Source organism: Elephas maximus, chromosome 4 (genome assembly GCF_024166365.1).
Source record: "Elephas maximus indicus isolate mEleMax1 chromosome 4, mEleMax1 primary haplotype, whole genome shotgun sequence".
NCBI classification, from domain to species: Eukaryota; Metazoa; Chordata; class Mammalia; order Proboscidea; family Elephantidae; genus Elephas; species Elephas maximus.
Window position 1 is genome coordinate 46,264,678 of NC_064822.1, and position 12,865 is coordinate 46,277,542.

General features: G+C 40.4%; 1 protein-coding gene across 14 annotated transcripts in view; it reads right to left on the minus strand.

The window, feature by feature from the left end:
- The window catches only part of CELF2 (CUGBP Elav-like family member 2), a 587,695-nt gene that overhangs the window by 78,733 nt on the left and 496,097 nt on the right, over positions 1 to 12,865 (minus strand). For all 14 annotated transcript variants that reach the window (XM_049885073.1, XM_049885069.1, XM_049885071.1 and 11 more), the window contains one exon: positions 4,397 to 4,531. In XM_049885073.1, the coding sequence (XP_049741030.1) occupies positions 4,397 to 4,531 (135 nt within the window). The remainder of the gene's footprint in view (positions 1 to 4,396; positions 4,532 to 12,865) is intronic.

Sequence of the window (12,865 nt, forward strand, 5' to 3'; positions counted from 1 at the left end):
GGTGTGATCAAAACTTGAGGCTTCTCCATGTACATGTTTTGAAAGTCAAATGCCAAAGCCCTGCTCAGATACAGCAAAAACAAACGAGGATTTAATGACTAAGTCCAGTCTTTGCTTTCCAACATGCCTGAGAATATTGCCAATTCATTTTTCAAGGGTTTTGGCAGGAGAATGCTAGAACCCATAAACACAGCTGGAATATTCTTAAACAAGCAGAAAGTTACCTTAAATGGCAGTGAAGATTTGACTACAGTTTATGGGAAAGAAAAGTGAAGTAAACGCCTTTATTGTCTCTGAGTTATAGATATTCAGTTGCTGTGGTGCAGAAAACTCTGTAAATTGTACCCAAATAGCCAGTTCCGACTGTGGGGTTATAGGTAAGTGAGAATATGTATACTTTAAGAAACTGACATGCTAAGGTAACACTATCAAATAAGTGCATTGGCTTAGAAACCTCAAACTTTGATTTCGAGAGCAAACATCTGATATGAATTGCCATGTGTGGGCTTGTAGTATCCTGCTTGTTTTCTGAATGAAAGCTCACACAGCATGCTTTGAGAGGTTGACCACCATTGCCAAAGGATCTGAGTATCATGAAGTTGCTTGAAAACATCTCATCATGTCTTCCAAATTAGAAAAGAAAGCAAAATGAGTTACTGCCCCCAAGGGGAAAATATATCTTTAGAGTTGGGCATACTACCTAAAGGAGTCCTTGGGTGGTGCAAACTGCTAAGTGCTTGACTACCAGCCAAAAAGCTGGCAGTTCGAACCCACCCAGAAATGCCTCAGAAGACAGGCCTGGCCATCTGCTTCTCAAAGGTCACAGCCATGAAAACTGTTATGGAGCAGTTCTACTCTGTACACATGGGGTGGCCATGAGCTGGAACTGACTCAATGGCAATTACAACAACAACAAAGCTGCCTAAAGCAACGGAGAGTTCTAACATTTACTGAGTAGCTTCAAGGTGCCTGGCAGGTGCTAGGTGCTTCCCATGTAGAGTAATGACAATTTCCTGAAGGTGTCTGTCCTGGAACATGGTACAGATCTAGGTCTGGTAAGTAATGATGAGACCCTTTTAAATATTCTTTCATGCCAATATGTAGATCATTATTAAAAAAAAAAAAACCCCAAAACAGAAAAACAAGACAGTGATGGTAACTGGAAGTCTGGCAGGACTTGGTAGGTGGAAAGCTGTGGGTCCTGCATTCCTGGTAGTCCAAGACTGATGCAACGAGGGGTGTTGATCACCATGCCTGGAGAAATGCAGCCTAATATTATTAAGGACAAATTAAAACTATTGATGTGGCAGAGAAGACGTGACATGAGAAAACTGTGGAAAGCCACTACACCAACTGCCTCCTTTGCCTTTATTCTTGTAGCTGAACTGGGCAAAAGAAAAAAGGCAACCACTCAAGTGCCCCTGTTCTTCATCATAATCAAATTATTTAATTTAATTATTTTTTTATTGAATACTGTGTACCCTGGTTTAGTATTAGAAGTACTTTTCAGCACATCCCAGCTTTCATTTAACTTAATTTTTATTTATTCACTTTTTGAAACAGCTGAGCCAGTCATTGGCATTGGGAGCAAAAATGCTGAGCATCCTTCTTCTGCACGGCCACTAATGGGAGACACTTATTAATATTTGATTGAAAACTGCAATTCCTTAATAAAAGCAAAATAGTGGGATGAAAGAGAATTGTTCTTGTAACAAATAACACTGATTCAGGAGCAGTCCCCTGTACCCAGGAGTCCCTGGGTCCTGCTAATTGAAAACCGTACCGTCTGTCTTTATATTTCAGAACAAATGATTCTAAATGAGTATTTTCTTTTTTTTTTTTTTGCAATAGGGAATTCTCATCAGTTCACCAGAAATTACTTTTCTGTTAAAAAAAAGAAAAAAAAAGCTGGGGGGGAGCTCTACTCTTTACACTGAGCCAGGATTTGCATAAAATATTGATGAGAGTGCTCCCATAACTTGTTTCAGAAATAGGCTGCTTCTGGTGTCAAGTGCTAGTTAATCAGCCAAATGGCAGATCCAATTAGCTAAGTTCTCTTGTTAAGTACTGTGTCCTGCTCTTTCCTATGAAAGTTTGGGCTGCTTTAAAATCTTATCTGCAGAAGTAACTAATGTACGCTCAAGGAGCTCTCAACACAGCAGGCAGCAATGCTACCCATTACTGTCCCCACTGGACAGATGGAGAAAGTGAGACAGAGTACCATTTCATAAATCGGCCAAGCCCAGCAGAGGGAAGACAGACCATGCACATGGTACTCTTATACCGGAAGCTATCATATCAGTATCTCATGTTCCTTGTGGGATAAACAGGGCAGATACTTTTACTGCTGTCATTTACAAATGGGCAAACTGAGGGACAGAGAGGAAAATGAATGGACTAAGGTTACATTTCATATCAGTAGAAATTCTGGGCCTGGAACTTGTGGTCACTGGCTTCTAAGTCACTATGAATTCTACCATGGTTAAATTTTTTTTTTTTTTTAATTTAAGGCCCTCCTTTCTGTCTTTTCTCCATGCTATGCCTTGGGGGAAGGAAAATACAATGATAACACAGAAGTGCTAGTGAAAATAATTACAGGAGAGAATAGTGATTCTAACTACTAAATTGACAGCAGAAAAGAGAATCCAAAAATACTATCATGTCTTCCCTGTATCTTTTATTCTTCATTTAGCTACACTGCCTTTTCCTACCACAGTCTCTTGCCTGGTTTGCCTGCCGAAGTGGACATATATACTACGACTGCGATAGAATCAGATGGTCAGAAATGATTAGAAGCTCTCACGGCCTGAACTTGCTAAGACGGCACAAACGGCACTAGGATGGAAACCTAGTACCCCTCTGCTGTGAGGCTGTACAGGAGCCACAGGTCATGTGGTCCACAAGACTCATGAAAGATTCTGGTTGATACTGATACTGGCACAGGTGGTATGCTACAGATCAGCCTGAGGCACTGGACCTGTTGTTTAGGGACCACGCTCAAGTTTTCAGAGAATCACATCTTTTCAGTGAGGGTTAAATAACAACAATTTCCGAATTGCTACAGAATGCCTGAACTGTGATTCCATACCTTTTTTAAATCATGTTCAGAAGAAAATACATGAATCACGAGCTGGGAGTTGTTCCATCTCCCAGTTTTCCTCTAGAATACCTCCATTTTGGGCTCTGGAGGTGGATGTAGGTGGAGAACTTTTGTTCTCTGTGCCTGCAGTTCTAGCAGCCAACACCATGAAGCTTTATGTCTAAAAGTTAAAAAGAACAAATGTCCTCCCTCACATCGCACCAAATTTAGGTAAAACTAGTGAGATGGGTGAAAACAAGCACCTTGGTACTTATGGCCCAACCTTTTCTTATAACATGTGGTTTGGGATAGCAATGCTGTCCCAGAACCTGATGCTGAGAATGAAAAGAAGCTTCTAATCAGCTCCATGGAAACTGCACTGATAATTAGATTAATAATAGAATAAAATCCCCTTCGTGTTGCAAAGACATGGATGTCTTATAAGAATTGAACAATATGTCATACATATATACTTTCATTTCTGCCTTTCTGGACTGACTTAGGAAACTGTAGTCAGACAACTGTTAACACTCAATGTCAACCTTTATCAATGGCTTAAGGAAGGAGGTGTGTGGCATTGTCAAAGGGGGAGGCAATCATGGAAAGAGAACAGTAATTTCCAACTATTTTGTATAGCTGCTTGCAAAAACACTGGTTTTCATCAATGCTCTGAGCCACTGCCTTTGCTTCTATCATGGTGGGGAAGAAGAGCCTACAATCTTCTTCAGGACCAAGTCACTTCTCTGTCACTTGAAGGACTCCCTGTGCTCAGGACTCCAGGAGTTTCGTTCTTTGAAATAAAATGCTCATACCACAAGACAGGCCCAGTTACTCTAAATCCATACCTGCTCTGTGCTACATGTGAACACTGACATTTTTTTCTTGGGTTGTATTACTGTCAAGAAGAACATACCCTTAACATTTCTTTCAGGCACAGGCAAAAAAGCACAATACTAAGATGAAAACAACAAATTTTCTTTCTCATCCTCCACATCTCCCCCCTTCTCCCTGCCACCCGCCCCCCCCATCTTCTTCATCTTGAGATGGAACAGGGATGTGTAATGACAGGGCAGCCTGTCAGCTTTCCATCTGACAGTGATAACCTGAGCTAATATGCTAGCACCACGATCTTCTCAACTTGAGAAATAAAAGCTCATCATTTCAGGTACGGTGAAAAGTTCAGGTTGGATAACTTTATCACATGGGACGTATTACAGAGTAACCTCTTGCTATATGTGGTGGCTACATCTACCTTGACTGTGACACAGAGTTCCAATTAACACTTAAGGAAGGAGACTTTATAGACAGCACACTCACCTCGACTTAGCCCGTCTGGTCCCCGGAGAATCCGGCATTCTTCTATCTGGCCAAATGGAGAAAACATCACCCTGATATCATTCTCATTACATTTCTTCGAAACCATTCCTATGAACAATTTTCTGTCTTCCACAGCTAGGAGATAAAAATAATGAATGAGCAAAGGCCATTTATCTTTCTTCTTGTAATCAACGCTTCCTTACCACATCAAACCAAGTCCCAGCCTTGTGAGACTAAACGCAGGTTCTGAGACTAACCCTCTGTACTGACAGTTGGTCTTCTTTCCTCTGTACACCGCATCTTGTCTCTTCCCTTCCACCTTGCCCTTCCTGAATATTTCAACACTTTGTAAGCTTGTTAGTACTAATAAAACATATTAATAGGACACAGCACACTGTTGTGATGTTTTTCCCCTCCACTTGGAAACTAACAGCAATGTGTTTACTAGCATTTTGAAGTACTGTATAATTGCTAAACACTATCATTCTGCTCTGAGACACAAAATTATTTTTGGATACAGATTTTAATTTGGGTTTTTGTAGATGTCCTTTTCACTCGAGTGACAGGGAAAGAAAAGGTCAGCAGAGGAAAAACAACAGGTGGAATTAGCAGACAAAACTTTTAAAAAAGCATTCAAGGGGTGAAAACATTTTCCTTCCCCTATTTTAAATAGCTTCAGCCCTACTGATCTAGACAGGAATAAAAAGTAAGAGAGATTCTCACTTCTCTGCATAACTAGTAAATTACCTCCTTTCATAGTATTAGCTATGCAGCTCTGACCAGAACAACACATATGTTTTCTACGGTATGACTAAAAAGGAAGCCAATTCTAGTTAAGAGAACAGGGCTGCTGCTATTTGAGAATCATTTTAGGATGGCCATGCTCAGAGTGAAACCCTTAACAACAACAACAACAAAAAAACTAACAAGGAAAGAATACTATTTGAATCACTTAGAGGTAGGGTTCCTGATGAACACAAACACATTTTAGGTACCACGGCCAATGACAAGCACATTTGAACAACTGGAACCTGAGATGAGCAGAAGACAAGGCAAGTTTTACCTCAGATGGCCTGGGAGATTTTCCTCATCTACACACTTCTGCTGGCCTACATTCAACTAGGTTACAAACTGATTTCAGGACAAGTGTTTGGAGCCTTTTTTAGGAGAAGCCCAAGGGGAGAGGTCCTGCTTACTTCCTATTGTTTCAGTTCATTTCTTAGATTTAAAAAAGAAAAAGATAACTGGTGGTACCAGCACTACAAAGAGCCCTGGCTTAGGGGAAATGCTCCACCATCAGAGACTTGTATATAAACTTTTGCTTTGTATCTGTTTTATACTCCTGTAATTCAAGTGTTGATGGATTTTATTTCTCCTTCTCGTATTCCTTCCATGGACAGTTAGGTGTCTCATTTTCATTTAACCAACAAACATTTATTCCAGGCTTACTAGGGCCAGGTGCTTCTGGAGATACCTGAGTTAAAATATGTGGCCTATGCCCTCCAGGAGCTGGGTATAGAAGACTTATTCACAAAGCAGTTAAATAATACCAAGTGGTATACTCTGAAGCAGCACCATGCAACAGAACTCTCTGAGGTATCAGAAAAGTTCTGTCCGTGTTATCCAATATGGTAGCTACTACTAGCTGCAAGTGCCTACTGAGAACTTGAAACGTGGCTAGTGCAACCGAGGAACTGAATTTTTAATGTTTAATTTTTATTAATTTAAATGTCAACTGTTTGCTCTTGAGTCAATTGTGACTCATGGCAACCCCATGTGTGCAGAGTAGGACTGCTTCATTGTTTAACCACTGCATCACCAGGGCTCCCTAATGATTAGTGGCTATATATTGGACAGTGCAGCTCTGAAGGGTCTAAATGAAATAGTTAAATGCTCCTTGTTACAGAATCTCAGACCGGAAGGAAGAAACTTGAGAGATGTGTTGTCTAACCTAAAAGAGAGTCCCCAGGTCTGGCAGTGGGAAGGGACCTGCCTTCGGTCATTTAGCAAGTATGTGGCCTAACCTGGGCCATGACTCAATATCCTACTTCCAGCTCAGTATTCTTTTCACTTCACTGAGTTTTCTCCAAGTTCCGAGGAGGCAGGCGAAGCTTAAAGGGAAGAACAATGGCTGTAATTAGGAGACCTAGGTCCTAGTTCCAGCTCTGCCATTAATTTGATGTGTGACCCTGGAGAATTATCTGACCTCTGTGGACTTCAGTTTTATCACTGTAAAATGAAAAGTTTAAACTCTGTTCTTTTTTCTTTTTCTCTTTCTTAAGCAATGGAGATAAGGTAGCTCAGCAATAGAGAGAAGACAGTTCAGCTGTATGCTCTAGTTGACTGGAGCTCTTCAGAGGGTCAGGGAAGTTGTTGGGGAGTACTACTCAGAATCCCTTCTATGCAGCTTTTTTCTGCATATTTGTGACAACTCCTAAGACAACTCAGAGAAACTCTAGGGATTCAAGGAATACAGGCTGAAACCACAATTCCCCAACACTTGTGAAGTATGAATTATGTACCAAAGTATCTGAGAATGGCTAAACAGAAGTTGTGAAATTCAAGTTGGACTTTAAGAAGCATAAAAAACCAAACCAAGCCCACTGCCGTCAAATCGATTCTGACTCACAGCTACCCTATAGGACAGAACAGAGCTGTCCCATGAGGTTTCCAAAGAGCAGGTGGTATTCGAATTGCTGACCTTTTGGTTAGCAGCCAAGCTCTTAAACACTATGCCACCAGGGTTCCTTAAGAAGCACCAAAACAAAAAACCAAACCCATTGCCGTCGAGTCGATTCCAGCTCATAACAACCCTATAGCACAAGCAGGGTCATATCCAGGTTGGTAGAGAGATGGGGAAAAACAACATACTAACTAGGCAAGGACACAGTCAAGACTAAATAGGAACTGTACTTGGGGTAGATGGTGGAAAGCAGCCTGACTTGGTACAAGATGCGATATTTTCTGCTCCATCTGTAGAGAAGGGGCTCAAAACATATGGAAGAGAAAAGTCAAAGATCACTGTGTCTATTGAGATTCATCAAAAGTAGACATGGGTGATGGGCATCATTGGCTCTGATTCCTGGGAGGGAGGCTGTTGAGGACCTGTCTTCCTTTAAGTGGATGAAAAATGTTAAAACTTCTTTTTTCTTCTTTCACAGCAGGTGAACTACCAATCACCTACTGAGAACTGGTGAAAATGCAGAAGTCAAGGGCAGTGTTGGTGCAACAATTATCTAAGCTTTAGAAACATCAAGTGCCTGGGGCAAGGGGATTTCTTTCCATTGGGAGTCTTTGTGATCTCCCAAATGAGGACAGCTATGGGCTGTTTGTGATATCTGGACTCCTTAGCATGTGAGGATTCTGGTCAGGTCTTGTGAGGATGTGACATTTCCTCGAATGGGAATGATGGAATTGACTGAAGGGGGACAAAACAGGGAGTGAAAAACTTCTAGTCTGCAGTTGTCCTGCCCTTTTTCTTCCCTTTCAATCTCTGAGACCCTTACCCCCAGGAAACTACGGCTGGTATTTTATGAGAGTAAAAAAAAAAAGAAATTCTTTTATTTTGTCATATCCTGAAGAATCTTGTTCTAGTTCTTCTAAACAAAAGCAAATGATAAATTCCCAGTTGATACTTGGTTTCACCAGTAAACCTATCATTATGGCATTTAATGAAAACAATTTGCAGATTTTTAGCTTCGGGGTGATGTTATAGTAAATTAAACATGTAGCTCCGAGTGAGCTAAAAATGATTTTTTTTCCTCCTCAAGATGCATATTAAGAAAACAGAAACTGCTTAAGAAGAAATTCTAACTTCCTAAGCCACCAGTCAGGGTAAACTCAGACGGTTAAGGAGACGATAATGCCTACTTTTTTTTTTTTTTTTATAATAAGCATTATCTAAGAAAAAAATGGAAACTTACAAAATCCGTATGTTAATTAAAAGTACTGTGGCTTTCAAGGACGTGTATTTGAAATAGGTCATCCTTTAAAATTTCTCATGTGCTAACAGTGCTGCTAATTTCTTTCTTTCTGTGTGTGTGTTGTATATACATGACCCTACATAACAGAAGCTGGACATTGGTAATCTTTTACTAGCCAAAGTTGCTCCATAGTTTTAACAGTCAGGCCATGTTTGTTTTAATGAAAAAATGGGGAGGATGAAACGTATCCAGCTTTCCTCTCCTTGAGCTTTCCTGATTTTCCACTGAAAATTCATTCATAAGATTTATTCTAGTGATTCCCATTCCAAGGATTCCTAATAGCTTTGTAAATATTTTAACAAACACAGTTATCTTCGGTTCACTTAACTTTTTATTTTTATTTAATTTTTGACAGAATTTCTTAGTGGGTTTTTCCTAAGTATTCAGAGGCAGTAAGTATCTCACTTAATTTTTTTAATCCACAGGAAGGCCAATTGGTTAAATAAACCTACTATGTTCATGGTATTCTAGGTGTTTCCCATTGCCGCTGAGTCAATTTCGACTCATCGCAACCCTATAGGACAGAGTAGAACTGCCCCATAGAGTTTCTAAGGAGCGCCTGGTAGATTCGAACGGCCAACCCTTTGGTTAGCAGCTGTAGCACTTAAACACTAAGCTACCAGGGTTTCTGACTAGGTACTCACGTGAATTTAAAAAAAAAAAAAAAGGAGAAGACAAAGTCCTACCTGCTAGGGAAAAAAAATGTTTCCTCTAGGATTACCAATGAAGGAGTAAGAGAAAATACTTTTAAGCACAAACTGCTACACAGATGGGATTACCTCCAATAATACTAAGCTGAAAGGTGTTCCAGGTTAGTGACCATGTAAACCTCTTCTTCCATGGTATAAATGAGTTAAGGGTTAAAACTTTAAGAGGTGACTTTTTTAAAAGATAGGGGAATAGAAACTTCATTAAAAAAAAAAAAATCCCGAATTGTAAATCTGTGCTAACACCCTGGTGTACAATCTGTCAAAGTCACACCTGGATTCAGGGCTGCCTGAATTAATTACCAACTTTTCACAATGTGTTGGTGCTAACATATGGCATTTAATTACTGCCTCCAAATCTGTGAGTCTCTCCACTTTGAATTTCAAAACTATTTCTTCATCTTCTAGTAAATCAGTAAATGATTGGATGGCAACACCTCGTGATTCCTATTTTTAACGGCGGCTTTGCAGGTCTTCACCCTCACTCGACAATACTTAGTTATCTTGACCTCTGCTAGCTCTGAACTTGACCCATGAACACTGGAGGTTTCAGAAGCCTAGAGAAAGGAGACAGTGGGTTGAAATGGTATTTCTCGATTCTAGGCTTTCAGGACCCCTGACAAGTTGTGAGGTTGGAGGGTTAAAGCGGGATGGATTTATGCTGTGTCTAAGGAGTAAAAAACAATCCTTCTCTTGACAAGGAGCATGACATCATAGTGAAGACTGGCTACAGCCACAGGGACCCCTAGCACAGATACCAGAGGCAACCCTTACACTTTCTACCACTCACTGCTAGACAAACTTCAGACCGGGCAACTGCTTTTCATTTTCAATCAAAACAGCTGGGGCCTCTATTTGACTAGCAATAGGAGAGTAAAAGCTGGCAACCAGCCCTCCGATGATATACAGAATGAAAAAGAGGAACCATGTGCTAGTACTCTGAATTCACATCTCTTCCAATGCCCTTCCCTTACTATCACTGAAACACTCTACAATGAAAAAGTAATCTAAAAAGTTGGATTTTGTGGAAATAAGCGCTCCCCAATTTGAGTCTTTGTTCAGTGTGTCCTTGAAGGCCCTGACATTTTATTGCTTATCTAGAGATTTTTTTTTTGGACACCTGGCACTGTAGAAACACGTGGGCAGGAAGTAAAATGCTGTGAGCTTGCATAAAGTGTAGAGACTACAGCTTAAATCACAGCCAATTTAAAGGGCAGGCTATAAGAAGTCATGGAATCCTGATGGCACAGGGGTTATAGAGCTCAGCTGCTAACCAAAAGGTCGTCAGTTCAAATCCACCAGCTGCTCCTTGGAAACCCTCTGTGGCAGTTCTGCTCTGTCCTATAGGGTTACTATGAGTTGCAATCAACTCGATGGCAATGGGTACAGGAAGTCATGGAGATTTAGTATTTTATTGAGCAGGCTTCCTGAAGTGTAGAGCTAATATAAAGAGCAATCTAATGTTTCTGGGCTCACCACAGAGGTTCACTTGGACAAAGGTTTAAAAAGGTGATTGCTTTTCTGGAATTCATTTGTCCATCACTAATTAATCTGTGATTAGCAGCCCCTTCTTGCTCAGCAAATAGTTTTAGAAATGTGAACATACTGGTGATGAAGACAATAACTGTCTAACTGTGATGAGTCCTTTGTGCTATCCATAAATGTCAGCAAAATCAATAAAAGTGCAATTAGAGCTCCTGATTCTTCTTTCACAAATACAGGAGCTATTCAGAGCATCTGAGCCAAAGAAATCTTTGTGCTCTTTGAACTTTGGAAACTATGTTTACCTGTCAAAAATGCCTCGTGAAATCAGAAAAGGCTCACATCTTTTATTACTTGTTTTAGAAAATTACACATTTCTCCTGATTCTTCAATCAGGTCCAAAGAGAACCCTGAGACCTGTGCATGTCTATGCAAGGTAAGGTGCATTTGAGCTCTTTTCAGTCCATTTATACTTTTTGACTCTTCCTACTGGAAACTCAGGAAACGGAAGTCAATCTACAAAGCAAAAGGAGAACTGGCCCAACTAGATTTGTAGTTTTCATTCATATGTACAGACTTCTGGGTTGGTATGAACGGGCTAAGTCTGGACATGCCAGCCTCTGCTGCTCAGACTGCACCTGACAGCTATCTCAGTTGGCTGGAGTTATACCATTATTTAACAGTTACTTCACACATATTGAATATTTACCAGGTGCCAAGTATTATGCTTAGCTCTTTACAGATATTAGCTTACATAATCCTCAAACAACCTTGTAAGCTAGGCACTACAGAAAGAATTAAGATTACAGACTACTGCAGACCCATCTTCCAGCTAAGACACTGAAAGCTCATGAAAATAAGTAGCTTGTCCAAGGATGCCAGCAGTTTCTCAAACTATCTTTTAACTGCTACCCTTTGTTGTCTGCTTAAATATGATGTTTTTAGGTATTTTTTTCATCCTAGCAACTGTAGTGTCCAATCCTGCTTGGCTTTTGATATCAGGCATAACTGGGTGCACTCATGGTAGTTTCACTCTGTTGCTGTGCTTCTAGATCCAAACACCACCCTCAGTGTCCAGAGTAGACACTGGACAGCAAGGACAACAAACCACTCTGAGACATCCTGGCACTCAGCCTATGGAACATATTTCTTTAGTCAGCGTTTACAGCTTCACAGTAGAGAATATAAGAGAAGAACCCTTCATGGTTCAACTATTAGGGTCTTTCAGGTCTAACATTCTCAATTCAGCTCTCTAATTCCTCACAATTGTATAACTATAACCTACGGTTCAGAAGTTTAAGATGGACCCTTTCCCACAGACTTTCATTCCATGGCCTTTGTCTTGACACAGTTTGGGAGATTATGGGGCCAAAGGACAGGGAGTATCTCTTGGTGGCCAGAAGCTCCAAGATGACCCGCACTGATGAGATTCATCCCACAAATACAGGATTCCTCTATCCTCTCTCCCCTGAAACAAAACAGACCCCCAAATGTACACCTCTGGAGCAAAAGGGCTCAGGAAATCAGAATGGGTATAATGGCCTTCTGCATAAGTAGACACACTCAATGCAGAGCCCTAATAAGCCAGGGGAAAATCTGGGTGATAACAACCATCAACATTTTCTAGAAGTGCTCCATCATTTACAAAACACTTTCATAAGCATCTTATTTAGTGTAAAAAAACAAAAACAAAAAGCCAGTCTGTGTAACGCAGATACCATTATTCCCATTTGATGAATGAGTAGATTAAAGTTCAGCATTTAAATGAATATTAGACACAAGTCAGTAGACTGAATATAAGTTCTATGAGGGCAGGGGCAGAGTCTTTTGCAGTATTTTCTGTTTCTTCTTCTTAAAATTCACTGTTGTGGTCCCAGCACCTAGCAACATGCCTGACACAAAGTAATAAACGAATCATCGTTAAATAAAGAAATGAACAAGGTCCCACAACAAAGGGCAGATTTTAGGACTTCTGACACTAAATTTCATGCATATGATGAAAGTAGTATAGGAAAAGGGAACTCTTAAGAAAAGTATGGGGCTGTGAAAAGATGGTGGGTAAAGCCCAAAGTCTACTCTCCAATATGGCGAAGCACTGACAAATCAAGTGCTAACAGTGCCTCAATGTGATTTCCAATTTTCTTCAAAACTTTCTAGTCTGTGGAGAAGCCAGAAAATGGGATGCGCTACAATTAGCAAAAAATACCGTGTGGAGAGATTTAGGGCCCAATCATAATTTACATTTGCAGATATGCAGATCTCCAAGTGCATGGCTTCTGCCCTGATTACTAATTAAT